General features: G+C 45.4%; 1 protein-coding gene across 1 annotated transcript in view; it reads left to right on the top strand.

Moving 5' to 3' along the window:
- The window catches only part of LOC127571710 (ETS domain-containing protein Elk-1-like), an 83745-nt gene extending 66649 nt beyond the window's left edge, over window positions 1-17096 (top strand). The window contains exons 3-5 of the mRNA XM_052018328.1: window positions 4021-4746; window positions 14790-14891; window positions 16728-17096. Of these exons, the coding sequence (XP_051874288.1) occupies window positions 4021-4746; window positions 14790-14891; window positions 16728-16826 (927 nt within the window). The 3' untranslated portion in view covers window positions 16827-17096. The remainder of the gene's footprint in view (window positions 1-4020; window positions 4747-14789; window positions 14892-16727) is intronic.
- The last annotated feature ends 2563 nt before the right edge of the window (window positions 17097-19659 follow it).

The following is a 19659-nucleotide window of genomic DNA, read 5'->3' as shown; positions in this document are numbered from 1 at the left end:
GATACAGAAGTTGGCTGTGTGGTCACATTTTCATTCTGAATTCATATGTCCACTTTTATAATCAAAATCACCTAACCTTAACCCCGGTGCAGAAAAGTATCAATGGATGGGTGGAGTTTACAGAAAAGGGGCAATTGAATTAAATCCAGGGGAGTATGAGGGAGGGTAAACAAGCACTGGAATATTGTTGAACTATGTAAGATCCTAAGACAGGATAGATACTGAGCAACAAACAAGATGCTGGGGGAGCTCAGCGGGCCAGATAGCATCTGTGGAGAGAAATGGAGAGTCAATTTTTTGGGTCGAGACCCGTCATCTGGATTTTCCTCGTAATCTGCAGCCCTTTGTTGCCTCCACTTCTCACCTCCCATCCTCTGTCCCTATTCCCACTCTTCCCTCCTCCGTCTGCCTATTACCCCTCCTCACCTATCACTTGCCAGCTCTTGCTCCACCCCTTCCTTTTGCTTTTTTGCACTGGCGATCTCCCCTCTACTCTTTCAGTCCAGATGAAGGGGCTCGACCTGAAACGTCGACTGCCCATTTCCCTCCATCTGCAGTACTGGGACATGGACTCCTCCTCTGCTCTGATGTGCCACCCAGCTTGAAGTAGAGTGTGGCTGCACAGGAAGATCCAAAGATTTGAGTCCTGAAATGTGGATGTAGGGAATTGGTTGATCTTGGTTGAGGCAGCTGGTTTTGATTTTAGAAGGTTCCTGAGTGCCTTGGGTAGCAAGCAGAGGAGTGGGAGGAACAAAGCTTTAACAACTTCCATTATACTGTGCCTTCAATGCAAGATACCTTGGTAATTGTTTTATTATTGTCACATGTACTGAGATACAATGAAAAGCTTTTGTTTGCATGCCATCCAGACAGATCATTCCATACATGTACATCCAGGTACAACAAAAGGGGAAAAAAACAACATTCAGAAAAATAGTGTTACGGTTACGGTTACAGAGAAAGTACAGCACAGGTAGACAAATAAAGTGCAAGGGCCATGACGAGGTAGAGCGAGAGATCAAGAGTTCATCTTTATCGTATAAGATATCCATTCAATAGTCTTATAACAGCTTAATAGAAGCTGTCCTTCTGTCTGGTGGGACGTGTTCTCAAACTTTTGTTTCTTCTGCCCGATGGGAGGGGGGAGAAGAGAGAATGACTGGGGTGGGAAAGGTCCTTGATTATATTGGCTGCTGGGCAGATAACTTGATCAAAGAGATACCACCTTAAATGTGGAGAGAAATTTTGAGAGAGAGGGGCTGTGAGTGGGAATTCTGGAGCTGAAAGAGTCTTAGCAGCTGAAGGCACGGCCACCTATGTTGGATTAATTAATATCAAAGATGCTCTGGAGGGCAGTATTGGAAGAAGGCCAGGATCTTGGATCTTGGAGTGCTGGAGGAGTTACAGGGATGGGGGAATTGGGAGGAGACCATGGAACAAGGATTTTATATTTGATGGATTGTTTCACAATGCTGGTCAGCAAGCACAGAAGTGAAGGGTGATTGGAAGTTAGAGAGATGTATCACTGCTTGGTATGGCTACTGCTCTGCCTAAGACCACAAGAAATTGCAGAAGAGTTGCGGACACAGCTCAGCACATCACAGAAACCAGCCTCCCCTCCGTGGACTCTGTCTACACTTCTTGCTGCCTTGGAAAAGCATCCAACGTAATCAAAGACCCCTCCCACCCCGGACATTCTCTCTTCTCTCCCCTCCCCTCAGGCAACATACAAAAGCCTGAAAACACACACCACCAGGCTCAAGGACACCTTCCATCCTGCTGTTATGACACTCTTGAACGGACCTCTTGTACGTTAAAGATGAACTCTTGACCTCACAGTCTACCTCGTCATGGCCCTTGCAACTTATTTGTCGACCTTTATTGCACTTTCTCTGTAACTGTAACACTATGCTCTACATTCTGTTATTGTATTTCCCTTGTACTACCAAGAGGTACTTATGTTTTGAAATGATTTATATAGATGGCATGCAAAACAAAGTTTTTCACTGTACCTTGGTACATGTGACAACAATAAACAAATTCCACTTCCAGGAGTAAATGATAAGCTGCTAATGGCTGTGTGATTCATAGAACATAGAACACTACAGCACAGTACAGGCCCTTCGGCCCACAATATTGTGCTGACATTTTATCCTGCTGTAAGATCTATCTAACCCTTCCCTCCCACATAGCCCCCTATTTTTCTATCATTCATGTGTCTAAGAGTCTGTTAAATGTCCCTAATGTATCTGCCCCCACAACCTCTGCAGGCAGTGCGTTCCACGCACCCACCACTCTCTGTGTAAAAAAAAAACTTACCTCTGACATCCCCCTTATACCTTCCTCCAATCACCTTAAAATTATGTCCCCTCGTGTTAGCCATTGTTGCCCTGGGGAAAAAGTCTCTGACTGTCCATTCGATCTATGCCTCTTATCATCTTGTACACCTCTATCAAGTCACCTCTCATCCTCCTCCTCTCCAAAGAGAAAAGCCCTAGCTCGCTCAACCTATCCTCATAAGACAGTTTGAGGATGTGCAAGAGACCAGGAAAAGCCCGGATATCTGTGAGGGTTATTAAGCAGGAGAATATTATAGTTGAAGAGGGTACTACTCCTAGCCATTTAACAGTGACCTCTGCTGGTGTGAAATTCAGGGAAAGATGGGTGAACACACAGGACAAGACTGGTTGTGGCTGTGTCAGACTGTATAGCCCCATAAAGGTCAGGAGGGCCATCTAGTGAGAGAGCAGAGGGCTGTCGACATGTATTGGTAAATTGGTTTATTATGTCACGTGTACAGTGAAAAACTTGCATACAGTTCATACAGATGATTTCATTACATCCGTGCATTGAGGTAGTACAAGGGAAAACAATAACAGAATGCAGAATAAAGTGTTACAGTTACAGAGAAAGTGCAGAGCAGATAGACAATAAGGTGCAAGGTCATAATGAGGTAGATTGTGAGGTTAAGAGTCCACCTTATCGTACTAGGGGACCGTTCAATAGTCTAATAACAGCGGGATAGAAGCTGTCCTTGAGCCTGGTGGTACGTGCTTTCAGGCTTTTGTATCTTCTACCCGATGGGAGAGGGGAGAAGAGAGAATGTCCGGGGTGGGTGGGGGTCTTTGATTATGTTGGTTGCTTTACTGAGCAGTCCCACTTCAGGGCTTGAGAACCTGGGAAGAAAAATGTTAAGTGTTTTTAGAAAAATTCACGCCATGCAATTGTGCTTTAAAAAAAAGCAATGATTAGTCGTCAGGCAGTTTTAATAGATATTTGTTAATACTGAAGGTACGAAGGAGAAAAAGCAGGTTTGGAGAGATAGGTCAGTTGTGAACTGATTGCTTCGGTTTCTCCCATATCTCAAAGACCTGCTGGTCAGTGGGTTAATTGGCTGCTGTAAGTTGCCCCAAGTGTAGGTGAGTGGCAGGAGAACCAGGGGATAGGTGTGTGAGAGAGAATGAGAAAGGAAATGAATGGGGGAATGGGATTGATGGGGGTTGCATTGAGAACTGGCATAGACTCGATGGGCTGAGTGGCCTCTTTCTATGCCATATGGATGTTGTTGAATAGCAGCATAGAACCCAAGGCTGCCTCTTCTTGTTTTCCTGTGTTTTATATACTAAATAAGATAAGATATTTATTTATTAGTCACGTGTACATCAAAACACACAGTGAAATGCATCTTTTTGCATTACTGAGACTGTGCTGGGGGCAGCCCGCAAGTGTTGCCATGCTTCTGGCGCCAACATAGCACGCCCACAACTTCCTAACCTGTACGTCTTTGGAATGTGAGAGGAAACCGGAGCACCCAGAGGAAACCCACACAGACAAGGGGAGAACATACAAACTCCCTTACAGACAGTGGCCGGAATTGAGCCCGGGTCGCTGGCGCTGTAATAGCGTTGTGCTAACTGCTACTCTACCGTGCCTGCCCACATAAATAAAGATGTGAAGTGCGGGATCCATTTACCTCTGCACTCTGCTTCTATTCCGTGACAAAACCTTTTTGTTTTGCAGAACATCATCAAGAAAGTCAACGGGCAGAAGTTTGTCTACAAGTTTGTGTCGTTGCCGGACAGCCTGGCGATGGAATCGGACAAGTACGATGGTGGTGAGAGCGAGTGGGCGATCGGCAGGCCCAGGGACAAGGGCCTTGCCTTACAACGGCAACTGAAGGCCACCACCAGGATCTCATCGAGGAACGAGTACATGCGCTCGGGGCTCTATTCCACGTTTACCATCCAGTCACTGCAAAGCAGCAACCACCGACCCAGGGAGGCCAACAACCCTCCCAAAAGCATGGAGCTGCCTGAGCAGGAGAGCAAAACCCAGGTGCTCGAGAATCTTGCGGGAGAACCTGATCTAAAGCTGCAGGAAGAGGAGGAACCACAGGCTCAGGCCGACGGTGACTCCCCAATGGAAACCTCGAGTGATATTTCCCACCAGGGAGACCTCAAAGTGAAGATGGAGGTGATGGATGAATTGGATTGTATCATCCTGGATGCCATACCAGCTGCCGACGAGTTACCTCGGGCACCGAGCCCCAATCAGGAACAGTTAGAAAACAACAGTAACCTTCAACCACCAAAGCCCAAGAAGCCAAAGGACCTGGAGCTGCCTACCACACTCCTCACGGCCCAGAATAGCCCTCCTCCGGATAAAAGTAACCCTGGTCTTCTGAACACGGTGGTCTTCCCTGCTTCTAGTGCGGTCACGCCAACACTGATCACCCAACACGTTCAGGTATGCTTGTAGTATTGGGTGGTACAACCTGAATACCACACAGATTCAGATCATCAGCATTTCCAGCACTTTTACCTCAGCTTTCCAGGATCTCCTCAGTCAAAGTCAAGTTTATTGTCATATGCACAAGCACATGTAAGCACAAAAGTGCAATGAAAAACTTACTTGCGGCAGCATCACAGGCACATAGCATCATATAAGCAGCATTCACAAGAAAAACATGAATTAAACATAAATTACACACAATTAGAACAAAGTCCACTTTAGTGCAAAGTGGTCACAGTGTTGGTAAACTGTAGTGATTAGGGTTGTGTTGGTTGGTTCAAGAACCGAATGGTTGAAGGGAAGTAGCTGTTCCAGAACCTGGTGGTGTGGGACCTCAGGCTTCTGTACCTCCTACCCTGATGGTATCTGCGAGAAGAGGGCATGGCCCGGGTGGTGGGGATCTTTGATGGATGCTGCCTTTTTGAGGCAGTGCCTCCTGTAGATACTACCGATGGTGGGGAGGGATGTGTCTGTGATGTATTGGGCAGAGTCCACTGCTCCTCTCATCTTCTTATGTTTCTGCGCATTCAAATTGCTGTACCAGACCATGATGAAACCAGTCAGGATACCTTCAACAGTAGATCTGTAGAAGTTTGTTAGAGTGTTTGGTGACAAGCCAAACCTCCTCTACCTCCTAAGAAAGTAAAGATGCTGGCGCGCCTTCCTTGTCATTGCATCCATGTGCTGGGCCCAGGACAGGTCATCCGATATGTTAACGCCCAGGAATTTAAAGCTGCTGATTCTCTCCACCGTCAATCCCCTAATGTAGACTGGCGCATGTTCGCCCTCCTTCCCCTTCCTGAAGGCAACAATCAGCTCTTTAGTTGAACTGATGTCGAGCGAGAGGTTGTTGTTGCGGAACCTCTGGTAAGCGGACTCATTGCCACCTGTGATTGGTCCAACAACAGTGGTGTTGTCGGTGAATTTGTATCTGGCGTTGGAGGTGTGCTTGGCCATACAGTCATCCTCTACCTTCTGGTGATGTCAGATCATTATTCTGCACTCACACCAGGCTGAATCCTTACTTACCCCATCACCACTCTTCTGCCTCGCGTCTTCTCCCTGGGCTCCCACCCAATCTCAGACGTTTCCCTTTGAACTCTGCACCCCTCCCTCCTCTCGCTGCATCTTTAAAGCGGAAGGTCATTCTGAAATGTGGATTCCGTTTCTCCTTCCTCACAAGTGCTGCCTGACCTGCTGAGTATTTCCTGCACTTCCTGTTTTTGTTTCAGGTTTCCAGCATCTGCAATATTTTATACTCTGATTGCATTATCATAATTTCATAAAGTCATACAATGTGGAAACAGATCCTTTTGGACCAGCGAGTCTGTACCAACCACCAGACGCCCATTTACACTCATCCTCCTCTGATCCCATTTTGTATTCCTTCATCAACTCAGCACGGATTCTACCACTCACCCACACACCAGGGGAAATTTACAGTGGCCAATTAACCCACCAACCTGCATGCCTTTGGGATATGGGAGGAAACCCAGACAGTCACAGGGAGAATGTGCAAACTCCACACCGACAGAACCGGGGTCAGGATTGAACCTGGGTCACTGGAGCTGTGAGGCAGCTGTGCCACTGTGCTGCCGCATCCTATAAAGAGAGATGCAGATATATAGCACAGATTATAGCCTCACAATGCCCCAAACACTTTACAGCCATTGACACATATTTGTAGTGACTCCATTTTACAGGCAATGAGCTCCCACAGACAGCAATGTGTTACTGACCAAATCAAGGACTCCACAGTGGAGCCACTGTCTCACTGCGCCTGAGACCCAGGTTCAATCCTGACCTCTGGTGCTCTCTGTGTGGAGTTCTCCCTGTGACCGCATGGGTTTCCTCCGGGTGCTCCAGTTTCCTCCCACATCTCAAAGACACGCAGGTTGGTAGGTTAATTGGCCACTGTAATGTGTAGGTGAGTGGTAGAATCTGGGGGGAGTTGATGGGAACGTGTGGAGAATAAATTAATGGGATTAATGTAGGATTAATCCCATAAATTTATTAATGATAAGAGGTGACGATAGAGGTGTACAAGATGATAAGAGGCATAGATCGAGCGGACAGTCAGAGACTTTTTCCCAAGGTGAAAATGGCTAACAGGAGGGGGCATAATTTTTAGGTGATTGGAGGAAGGTATAAGGGGGATGTCAGGGGTAAGTTTTTTTACACAGAGAGTGGTGGGTGCGTGGAATGCACTGACGGCAGAGGTTGTGGTGGCAGATACATTAGGGACACTTAAGAGACTCTTAGACACATGAATGATAAAGAAATGGAAGGCTATGTGGGAGGGAAGGATTAGATAGATATTAGAGCAGGATAAAATGTTGGCACAACATTGTGGGCCAAAGGGCCTGTACTGTGCTGTAGTGTTCTATGTTCTATTAGTATAAATGCGTGGTTAATTGTGGGCATGGACTCGAAAAGCTGAAGGGTCTGTTTCCATTGCTGTATCTCTCTGAGTCAATTTTTAGCAATATATTGGTTGAAATGTGAATGCCAGGGAGGACCCACCTGATCTCTTGTATCCATCTGAAGGGCCTTCTGTTTAATGTCCTGCAACAGTGTAGCTCTCCCTCAGTCTGCTGTGTTCAAGTTGAGTTTATTGTCATGAGGTACAGGTACAATGAAAACCTTGCAAGCATCACAGGCACGTAGGCTCGGACAACACACAAGACATAAATTATACAAGACAGTGAAGAGAAAAAAGACTGTGCAAAGCAAGACATTAGCGCAAGAAATCCCACAATCATAAACAAGCTCATGGCAGTGCAAGAGGTGGTCCGTAGTGCTCCATTGCTGAGGTAGGGTTAGGGTTGTGCAGGTTGGTTCAAGAACCTGATGGTTGTTTCCGGTTGGTCCTGCCTTTAAATCCAGAGGCAGGGTTAATACCTGAGGCACACCTGACACAATCAGTAATCCATTCAATAAATTGCATATAATTTACGTTAATTTAATTTTAATGTTAACTTATGTTTGTCCTCGTAACGTGCTGTGCTGCTGCTGCAAAAAGCTAATTTTCATGGCAGTTGCACCCTGGGTATGTGTGCCTATGAGAACAATAACCTTAAACTTGAACTCACAGAACAATACAGATGAGGGATTTTTAAAAGTTTGCACTTACTGCCCAATTCAATTCCCATTCTCCCATCCTGTAAAAAGTTGTTACAATCCCTTTACCCTGCCACATAACTGGATCTTAAATTAATCTACAAGGTATTAGTCGAATATTTTGCATTAGCCTTCTCTCAAAGGTTGCACTCTCTTGATCCCATGTCTGGGTTCAAATCCCACCCCAGAGATAGAATCCAGCCTGACACCACAGCGTGCTTTTCCATTGAGGGTGACTTCTTTCCGTTCCACTTCCAAGGGCTCTGAGGTGACTGATGAAGCCAATGTGAGTACTGCAGATCCTGTTACCCCTGGGGCAGGAGGCGCTGGGCAGGGCAGGTGGCTGTGTTGGCGCGCTGTCTCTGCTTGGCTTTCCTGATGCATTGTGAAGCTCCTGTGTTAAATGTTCCTTCTCCATTTTGAGTGGTCATGGGTCAGAGATTCCCAGGTTGGGATGTTGTATTTTTCAAGGAGGTTTTAAGCACATCCTTAGATCTTCCCCTTTGTCCCGTGACAAAACTCAGAATGCTTCAGGAGTCTGGTGTCAGGCATGCAAAAGACGTGGCCTGCCCAACGTAGCTGACTGAGTACCTCAACAGTCAGGAGGTTAGCCAGGGAGAAGATACTGACATTGATTCACATATCCTGTCAGTGGATTTGGAGGATTTTGTGGAGACCACTTTGGTGATATCTCTTTATGATACCACAAATCATTTTATATACTTCTAACAAATCTCCCAGGCACCTTCAAACTTCCAGCCCCTCTAACCCCTATCCCAGTAAGTAGTCCCATATCCCAGGAATCATTCTCGTATATCCCCTCTGGATCCTGTCTGATGCTTTCACATACTTATAACGAGACAACCAGAATTGAACACAATATTCCATTTGAGGCAGGACCAATGTTTTATGAAGATCAGTCCAGCTCCCCTTATTTTATACTCTGTGCCCCTGTTAATGAAGCCCAGAATTGTGTTTGCCTTATTAACTGCTTTCTCAACTTGCCCTGCCACTTTCAATGATTTGTGCGCTGATACTCCCCGATCCCTCTGCCCCGATAGGACAGTATCCATAACTCTATATTACCTCCTCATTCTTCCTACAAAAATGCATCGCCTCACATATCTCTGCATTAAACTTCACCTTCCTTGTATCTCCCCATTCTACCAGCCTGTTTGTATTGTGCTGCAGTTCACAGCACTCCCAAGTTTTGTGTTATCCACGATTTTAGAAACTGTGCCTTGCACCTCCAAGTCAGAACCAGAATCAGGTTTATTATCACTGACGTATGTCGTGAAATTTGTTGTTTTGTGGCAGCAGTACAGTGCAAGACATTGAGTTGTCATAAATATAGATTTAAAAAAAAACATGGCCTTAACGTCAGTCCCTGGAAGCGCCACCCCTACCTTCCAGCAGTCTGAAAAACAACCATTCACCACTGTCCTTGGCTGACCTGGTATCCATGCTGTCAGTGTTCCTTTTATACCACGTGTTTCAACTTTGATGAAAAGCCAGGTATGCAGTATTGGAATTGGTTTATTATTGTCACTTGTACCGAGGTACAGTGAAGAACTTGTCTTGCATACCGATCGTACAGGTCAATTCATTACACAGTGCCTTGAGGTAGTACAGGGTAAAAACAATAACAGAATGCAGAGTAAAGTGTCACAGCTACAGGGAAATGCGTTGCAGGTAGACAATAAGGTGCAAGGTCATAACAAGGTAGATCGTGAGGTCAAGAGTCCATCTCATCGTATAAGGGAACCGTTCAATAGTCTTATCACAGTGGGATAGAAGCTATCCTTGAGCCTGGTGGTACGTGCCCTCAGGCTCCTGTATCTTCTGCCTGATGGGAGAGGGGAGATGAGAGAATGACCCAGGTGGGTGGGGTCTTTGATTATGCCGGCTGCTTCACCAAGGCAGCAAGAGGTATAGACAGAGTCCATTGAGGGGAGGCTGGTTTCCGTGATGTACTGGGCTGTGTCCACAACTCTTTGCAGTTTCTTGCGGTCCCGGGCAGAGCAGTTGCCATACTGGATGCATCACAGCTTACCAAAAACATTCTAGAAGTCCATACACACCATATTTACTACATTATCCTCATCAATTCTATCCATTACCTCATCTGGAACAGACTCTTTGGTCCATTGAGTCCATGCTGACTGTCAAACACCCCTTTATATTAATTTTACACTAATCCCACTTTATTCTCCCCACGTTCCCATAAACTCCACCAGATTCTACCACTCACTATGCACTAGGGGCAATTTATAGCAGCAAATTAACCTACCTGCCTTTGTGATGTGGGAGGAACCTGGAGTACCCGGGGGAAACACATGCAGTCACAGGGAGAACGTTCAAACTCCGCACAGACAGTGCCCGAGGTCAGGACCGAACCCGGGTCACTGGGGCTGGGAAGCAGTAGCTCTATAATAGCTGTGCCAGTTTTAGAAGAGTTGCTCCATAAATTGCAGTGTGGATTTTACCAATCTAAAGGCACATTGGACATGCTGCTCACTGGGGAACACTTCCCAAGGGAAATGCAGGGAGCAGCACCAACCACTATATGTTCACTAAAGCCTTTGATTCCATCAGTCCTCAAATTTAGCTGCCCGCAGACATTTGTCTTCACCTTAACACTTGCTTCATGACACTATTTGTGTAGTTACTGAGGGAATGCTGCACTACTAGGGGAGCTGCACTGACTGCTCCCTCAGATGAATGCAACAGATCACTCTGCACTACTTTTTGAAGCTGACTAGGAGGATTTCTTCAACTGATACTGCTCAGGCTGTTAATGCATCACTGTTTATGACAACATGCTGTGGACAAATTCGTTGGTGTGTTTCCTACATTTTGCAACAATATCCACACCACAGAATGTGCCCTAAAGTCTATTGGCCTAGACTTCACCAACATTTGCAGTTAATGAATGACCCATTTTACACTGAGTAATGTACACCAGAGGTGCTCAATAATTTTAAGAGTTACAGAAACTGAGGACCTAGAGTTCACACACATTTAGAAGTGACAGAAGATGGTGAGATCCACACAGGATTCTTGGCTTTATATATACCATCACAGGCTAACCTCAGCTAGAATGCAATCCCCAGTTTGCAAGGAGGTCATGGCATTTGAGAGGTGCAGAGGGTCTGAAGTCATGTGGAGACACTGGAGAAGCTGGTGTTGTTTTCCTTAAGGCAGAGATGGTTAAATGGAAACTTATTCAAGTTGTTGCAAGTGCTAATGGCTTGTGGTGAAGGGCCAGAGACTGGAGTCAGTTTTTCATATTATTGGACTAGCAGCCAGAGTTTTGGATCTTTGATCCAGAGACATGAGTTCATCCCATCAAAGAAACTGAGGAATTCAAATTCATGGTTAAATAGATCCGGAATTTAAACAAAAAGATCTAGTTTCAGTGACGATAACTGTGAAACTACTGTTTTGTTATAAAATCCCAATTAGTTCACTCCTGTCCTTCAGAGAAGGACATCTGATGTTCTTAGCTAATCTGGTCGACATAGACCTCCAGACTAACTGACATCATTACTGCCTCCTAAATTCAGGTAATGGATGATAAGTGGCAGCCTTTACCAAATAATCCTCCATTTTGAGTGGTGAAGGGCCAGGGACTTGCAGGAGTCAGTTTTTCAAGCAGGTTTCAAATACATCATAGAACATAGAACATTACAGTACAGGCCCTTTGGCCCACAATGTTGTGCCGACATTTTACCCTGCTCTAATATCTATCTGACCCTTCCCTCCCACATAGCCCTCCATTTCTCTATCATTCATGTGGCTATCTACGAGTATCTTAAATGTCCCTAATGTATCTGCCCCCACAACCTCTGCCGGCAGTGTGTTCCACGCACCCACCACCCTGTGTAAAAAACGTACCTCTGATAACCCCCTTATACTTTCCTCCAATCACCTTAAAATTATGCCTCCTCGTGTTAGCCATTATCACCCTGGGAAAAAGTCTCTGACTGTCCACTTGATCTATGCCTCTTATCATCTTGTACACCTCTATCAGGTCACCTTTAATCCTCCTTCTCTCCAAAGAATCTTCATCCTTGAATCTTTACCTCTGTCTGCCTGGTAATCTCTCCTCATGACAGAACTCGGAACAGGGTGTCTGTTTCAGGAGCTGACTGAGCGTAATTGGTGCCTCCATGCTGGAGATGTTGGCTTGGCAGAGGACACTGATGTTAGTTTGTTTAGTGGATTTGCAGAGCAGCGATGGTGGTATACCTCCACTGCTTTAATGTCTACATCCTGTGAATGACTAAATAAAAATGAGGAGAAACTGTCTCCACTCAGAGTAGAGTTGGTAACCAGAGGGTGGTTAACCAGAGAATCCAGATTGTAAGTTACTTGCCAAAAGAACCAGGGTGAAGATGAAGAGATGAGGTAATGACTTTCTCCTGAGCTGGGAGAATTTTTCTGAGCAGACTCGAAGGCTGAATGGTCTGGTCCTTTTTCTAATCCTGATGCTTCCTATCGAAGTTACTGTGGGAATTCTACCCACACAATTTTGAACTATTGCACTAAATTTTCACACAAGAATTTCTGCAGATGCTGAATCTGGAGCAACACACACAAAATGCTGGAGGAACTCAGCAGGTCAGGCAGCATCTATGAAGGGAAATAAATGGTTGATGTTTCGGGTTGAGACCCTTCATCAGGACTGGAAAGGAAGAGGGCAGAAGCCAAAATAAGAAGGTGGGGGGAGGGGGAGGAGCACACGCAGGCAGGTGGTAGGTGAGTTCAGGTGATAGGTGTGTCCAGGTGAGAGGGGAAAGGTAGGAGGGTGGGGGAGGGGGGAGATGTAAGAAGCTGAGAGGTGATAGGTAGGAGAGGCAAAGGGCTGAAGAAGAAGGTATCTGTTAGGAGAGGGCAGTGGACCATGGAATAAAGGGAAGGAGGTGGGGAATAAATGGTCAGGTCATGAGGGTGGGGAAGGGGAAAGAGAAGGGGGGAGGGGGGCCACAGGAATGAGGGAAGAAAGGAGGGGGGGGAAGAGGGGACGGGTTACCAGAAGTTGGAGAAATCGATGTTGAGGCCGTCAGGTTGGAGACTCCCAAGGCAGAATAGGAGGTATTGTTCCTCCAACCTACGTCTGGCCTCAACGTGGCAGTGGAGGAGACCGTGGATAGACATGTCAGTATGGGAGTGGGTTGTGGAATTGAAGTGGCTGGCCACCGGGAGATCCTTGCTCTTGCGGGCATACGGAGTGAAGGTGCTCGATGAAACAGCCACCCAATCAGAGTTGGGTCTCACCCTTTTAAGATAAAATTTGGAACATCCACAACTCTGCGAGCTTGATAATGCATTGCACACACCATGTATGTACGCAGACCCTTCTGGTTGAAACGTGGGGTATGAATCTGGTGCAGTAAAATAAAATATCAGAAGAACCAGGGTGAAGGTGAAGAAATGAGTTTGTATGACCTAGAATGCAGTGGAAGCACATTGAATAGTACCTCTTAAAACAGGACTGAATGTATAAACAAATAGAAAGTATTACAGGGCCTTGGAAAAATAACAAGAGGAACTGGAATCATAGAACATAGCACAGTGCAGCACAGAACAGGCCCTTCGGCCCACAATGTTGTGCTGACACAGCTAATCCCTCCTACCTACAGAACACCCATATCCCTCCATTTTCCTCTCATTCATGTGCCCATCCAAGCCCCTCTTTAAAGCCCCCAAAGAATTTGCCTCCACCACTCTATCAGGCAACGCATTCCAGGCATCCACCATTCTCTGAGTAAAAAAATGTACCCCTCGCGTCTGTTCTGAACCTACCCCCCTCACCTTAAATGCATGCCCTCTGGTATTGGATTGCTCAATAATGGGAAAAAGATATTGCTTGTCTGTTGGAAGATATTGCTTCTAGCAGATCACCCTTCAGCCTCCGCCGCTTCAGAGAAAAGGGCCCAGGTTGGTCCACCCTCTCTTGATAGCACATGCCCTCTGATCCAGGCAGCATCCTAGTAAAACTCCTCTGCACCCAATCACTTCACTTTTGGAGCACACTTAGCCCGATAGCTCCCATGAGCCCGGCAAAACTCTCATTTCACTGCACTGAATGGGGGAGAGTTTGCTCAAGATGTTAGGAGGATCTCCAGCATAAGATTGGCGGAATATCAGAGAAATGGTGTCTAATCCTGTTCATGCTGATTCCCCTTGGTTGACAGAGCAGATACTTGACAGACAGATCCAGAGAGGCTGAGATACCAAGAGGGTAGATGTAGATAAGAACCATTGAATAGTTCAACATGTCATAGACATGGTGACATGAAGGACTGCCTGTTGTAAACCATGATTCTATTAAATTGTTTCAGGGTAAAAATCAATGCAGCCAGGGTCCTTTAATAAGCAGTTGACTGTAGTTATTATTTTGGCCACAAGGTGGGGATAAAGCTATATTAATGAAAATGTACACAAATAAACAGTTAAAGATCATCAGGGGATCTTTAAAACTTGTTATTTTTTGCCACTAGTTAAGAAATAGTTTCCCATCATTAATGCCTGGAATTTTCTGGATGGGTTATTCAGTAAAAGCGGATTTCCTCCCAATTGCAGAAGGGAAATATTTCGCCAGGAGATATCTGGGCCACTGGAGCCTTGCCAATTAACATGGTCAATCTGCAATTGCATGGGAGCGGCTGGTTTGGGGGATGTAAGTGTTGCAACGATGTGGCAAAGACCTTCTCCCAAACCTGGTGTTAAGGAATCTTGTTGGGACGGAAATTTTTTTTGAAATCTCTGTGACTTAGCTCAAACCTAAGCCAGGAATGTTTGATGAATACACAGGTTCCAAAATATGGTGATTGTCCTCTAAATTCTTACTCTCCCCTTTTCTTTTACTGCAGACTCCGATAATACTGACACCAAATACCCTGCCGTCTGCCATTCACTTTTGGAGCACACTTAGCCCGATAGCTCCCATGAGCCCGGCAAAACTCTCATTTCAGGTAAGAGTCATTGCTGCACTGAATGGGGGAGAGTTTGCTCAGGATGTTGGGAGGATCTCCAGCATAAGATTGGCGGAATGTCAAAGAAATGGTGCCTAATCCTGTTCATGCTGATTCCCCTTGGTTGACAGAGCGGATACTGAGAGACAAATCCAGAGAGGCTGAGATACCAAGAGGGTAGATGTAGATACAGCATAGAAACAGGCCCTTCAGCTCAACTTATCCATGCCGACCTGAGCTAGTCCCATTTACCTGTGCTTGGCCCATATCCCTCTAAAACTTCCCGATCCATGCAGCTGTGCAGGTGTCTTTTCAAATTCAGCTGTGGATGCTGAGATGCCAAGAAGGCAGACACTTTCTTGGGCAGGGATCCAGAGGAAAGAGTCCCATGATAATCAGTTGGCCATTTAGCGCTAAGTTGGAGAAATTTCTTTACTCAGAGATTTGTAAATTTTGGAATTCTCTTACACCAGAGGAACATGGGTTGTGTCCAAAACTGGAACTGATAGGTTTTTGGATACCTGAGGAATCTGGGATATTGGAATTAAGTGGGAAGGTTGAGTTGAAGGCAGTGATAAGATCAGCCATGACCTTGTGGTAGAGCAGACTTGAGGGACTGACTAGTCTGGTTCTGCTTTGGTTTTTTCTGCTTCCCATAAAAGTTGGGAAATCAAAAGAAGTTCTTCCCACATAAGTTTGAACTATTGTATGAAATTTTCACACTTTTGTAGGATAAAATTTGGAACATCCACATCTTCACGGGTTTGATGATGTATTGCACACACTTTGACTTATCTGCTTCAGGCGGTTGTGGGTTAAGAAACCTGGGGTAAGAATCTGGTAAAGCAGGGTGAAATATCTGCCTCTGTCTTGTACTGGCACTTCCTTGGTGCCTGTGGGTCATAGAGCCATAGAGTATTTCAGCATGGAGACAGGCCCTTCAGCCCAACTCGTCCGTGCCAACCAAGGTGTCCACCCAAGCTAGTCCCACTTGGCCCAGATCCCTCTAAACCTTTCCTATCCGTGTACCTGTATGCATATACGCACCACCCTCTGCATGAAGAAGTTGCCCCTCAGATCCCTTTTAAATCTTTCACCTCTCAACTTAAACCTATGCCCTCTAGTTTTTGGTTCCCGTTCCCTGTTCATCCTATCTATACCCTCTATAAGGTCACCCCCCCCCCCCCAATCCCCTACATTCCAAGGAATAAATTCCTAGTCTGCCCAAGCTCTCCCTATAATTCAGGCCCTCGAGTCCTGGCAACATTCTTGTAAATCTTCTCTGCACTCCTTCCATTTCAATGATGTCTTTCCTATAACAGGGCAACCAAGACCATACACAATACCCCAAGTGCAGTCTCACTGATGTCTTGTACAACTGCAACATCACATCCCAACTCCTTATCTCAATGCCCTGACTGATGAAGGCCATCGTGCCAAACACCACCTTCACCAACCTGTCTGCCTTTGATAGTGCTTTCACCAAACTATATACTTGTACTCCTAGGTTCCTCTGTTCCATAACACTCCCCAGGGTTTGACCATTCACTGTATAAGTCCTCCGCCAGTCTGACTTCTCCAAAGATGGAGCAATGCTTCACACTTATCCAAATTGAAAGCCATTGTGGTAACAACATGAGAAGTGAGAAAAAAAAGTTGATGTGTTAAAGCAGACATTAAATATAATAATAGGTGGAAGCTTATAATTTTAAATCTCAAATTGATAGATGTGTTTCTATCTAAGATGTGGAAGAATTTGGGATTAGGTTGCAGGTCAGCCTTGAGGGACTGAATGACCTCCTCTTGTTCCATAATGATTGGGTTTCTCTCTTTCAGTTTCCTTCAGCTGGGAATACCCAGATACACATCCCCATTGCCAGTATGGATGGACTATCAACACCGGTCCTCTCATCACCGGCACTTCAGAAACCTTGAAAGAGCTTGGCTTAATTCGAAGTTGATGGAGCAGCAGACAGACTTGATATTCTCTCGTCAAACGGGACTCGAGGTCGTTGCGTTGTCAGAATGGATTGAAGAGACAGAATCAAATCCTTCGTCCTCTTCAGGCCGGACTGATGTAGAGGATAGTTACCCTTCCCGTCAGCAAGGAAGGTTAAAGCTCTGGGATGGAGAGGGAGAAAAGGGCCATTCTCGACATAAACTTCTATTGCTCATACGGTGTGCCTGAACCCTTGTGTTGCTGGTTCAAACCAATGGGGGTGGGGGTGGGGTGGGGAAGGGGTGAGGAGGAAAATTGCCTGAATCCAATGTTGGCACTCCAATAATACGGATGGATAGGCACTATTAGAGTGCGCACGGTGTAATTGTGACACCTCACTGACAGTAGCCCTACTCTGAGGTAGAAGTTTGTGGGTTCAAGTCCCGCTCCAGCGACCAGAGGAACAATAAAACAGTCTGTCACTGCAGGGCAGTGCTGAGGGCGTGCTGCACTGTTGGAAGTGCTGTCTGCTGGGTTAGGTGTTAGCTTGAGCACCACTTGCTTGCTAAGAGGGAAGGAGAGCAGGGGAGTTCTTCCTGTTGTGCTGAGCCGGTATTTACCCCTCAAATCATATTATCTGGGATCTTCACTTTGCTGTTTATGGGAGCTTGATGTGCACCAATTGGCTGCCTCGTTCCATAATCACATGAGGGGCTACAGTTTGAAAAGTGCTTCTTTGGATGTTATGGGCTTCAGGATATCCCAGAAGGAATGCATGAGGTGCTATAGAAATGCAAATCTTCTTTTTAGTACCAGGTCATGAGCTTTTAAGGCTGTAAACCACAATCTACCAATGCACTGGAGCTGGTGTCTCGAGGTAAACCAGGATCATCGAATGAGTTTGGCACACAAGGAGGCTCTTCAGCCTATTGTTGGAATATCACTCAGAGAGCATGTGGTAGTTAGTGAATTTAAAGTCATTAAATAAATTAGCAATGGCCATGATGACATCAGGAATGTTGTAAAAACCCTGTCATGGCTTGCCAATCTCCTTCAGATATGGGGGTTCTCATTCTTTAGCTCTTTTCGTGATTACCTTAAATTTGTGTTTTCTCCAAACCTACACCCCGACTCCCAGCACTGCAGAATTATTTGGAATCAATACTAAAGAATTGTTTGGAATTGATATCTTTTGGAGTTAATAGGTTCACATTTTGGACCATACATGAATTCAGACATATACTGTATATGGCTCTTAAATGTTAGGAATGGCCACTGCATGGTGACCAAGAATGTTTGCGAGTGATTTAAGAAAAAAGTTGTGAATAAGAAATATTAAAAGCATGAATTTGTGAGCAAGGTACTTGGAGACAACACAGGTGCAGGTCTGACTGGGTGAATGGTCCCCTGCTGTGTTCCATCTGCTCTGTGAGTCAAAGTTAGACTGCATTAGTTTTCTAACGCTTCGTGACTTTGTTAGTAAGCGTGAGTAATATTGTTAGACAATGTGTGCGGAAGATGTGTCTATTTATATAATGGTGGTTTACCAGCAGTGAGTGGCAGCAGTAACACACACCACAGCACAGAGTTGGCTCCAATGGTGCCTGAGGTTTTGTAAAAACAGCCAGCAACATAACAACGGGAAGAAAAGTCAGGGATAGGAAAAGTAATTCAGGCCATTGGAACCTCTTCAATGAACAGGTTAAAATTGGAATCAATGAAGGTATGTTCCAGTTATTATTGAGTGGTTAGGATCAGCCCTCTAAAGTTTAAATTGCATTTGATATAGGAGCAAAATTAGGCCATTTGGCCCATCGAATTTCCACCATTCAATCATGGCTGATTTTTTTTTTCAACCCCATTCTCCTGCCTTTTCCTCCATAACCCTTAACTCCCCTTTCCAGTCAAGAACCTATCGATCTCTGCCTTAAATACACCCAATGACCCGGTCTCCACAGCCCTCTGTGGCAACGAATTCCACAGATTCACCACCCTCTGGCTGCAGATATTCCTCCTCAGTTCTAAAGGGACGTCCCTTTATACTGAGCCTGTGCCTCGGGTAAGGTTAAATGAGCCGATCGAAATTACCTGGCTTGGTATCCAATGGCATACTGAGTTTTTCATTCAACTATATTGCCTGGCAGGTGACTTCAGACTTGAGGAAAGGTCTTTTTTTTCCAATATTTATTTACTTTAAATCACTGCATCATAGAAATTTATGTTGCAGGAGACAATTCTGTCCATTGTGCTTGTCTTAAAAGAGCTATTCAGACTAATCCCATCTCTTGGCTCTTTATCCATGGACTGAGAGTCATAGAACCGTACAGCATGAAAACAGACCAGTGGGCACCCATCCGTATTAATGCCATCTTCCAACACTTGGCCCTCAGTCGTCCATGCCTAAGTGATTCAAGTCCTTGTCTTAAAAGCTGTAACTTAAGTCTCATAATTTTATAACATGGCCCTTTAGGGTTTTTTTGCCATTAATTTTTAGTATCATCTCGTCTACACAATGTTTTGCTTGTGCCCTCGTGAAGCACTCATTTAACCTTACACCTTTTAGACTATAGTAGGCTGATCCCCAAGGCACACATTAATAACTTGAACATAGCGGTATTGATTCCAGTTTTAACCTGCTCAGCAGGATGCCTGCTGTAAATCAACAGGGTCCATATTTTAAAAAAATTAACATTGGATGACAAGGCCAGCATTTGTTGCCCGTCCCCAAAGCTACCGTCATGAACCATTGCAGTCCTACTGGTGTAGATGTGTCCGCAGTACTATGGGGAGGCAGCTCCAGGACTTAGACCCAGCAATAATGAAGGAGCA

This window comes from Pristis pectinata, chromosome 6 (assembly GCF_009764475.1).
Source record: "Pristis pectinata isolate sPriPec2 chromosome 6, sPriPec2.1.pri, whole genome shotgun sequence".
Classification (NCBI taxonomy): domain Eukaryota; kingdom Metazoa; phylum Chordata; class Chondrichthyes; order Rhinopristiformes; family Pristidae; genus Pristis; species Pristis pectinata.
Note: the sequence above shows the minus strand (reverse complement) of the source record. Positions and strands in the feature narration are given on the sequence as shown.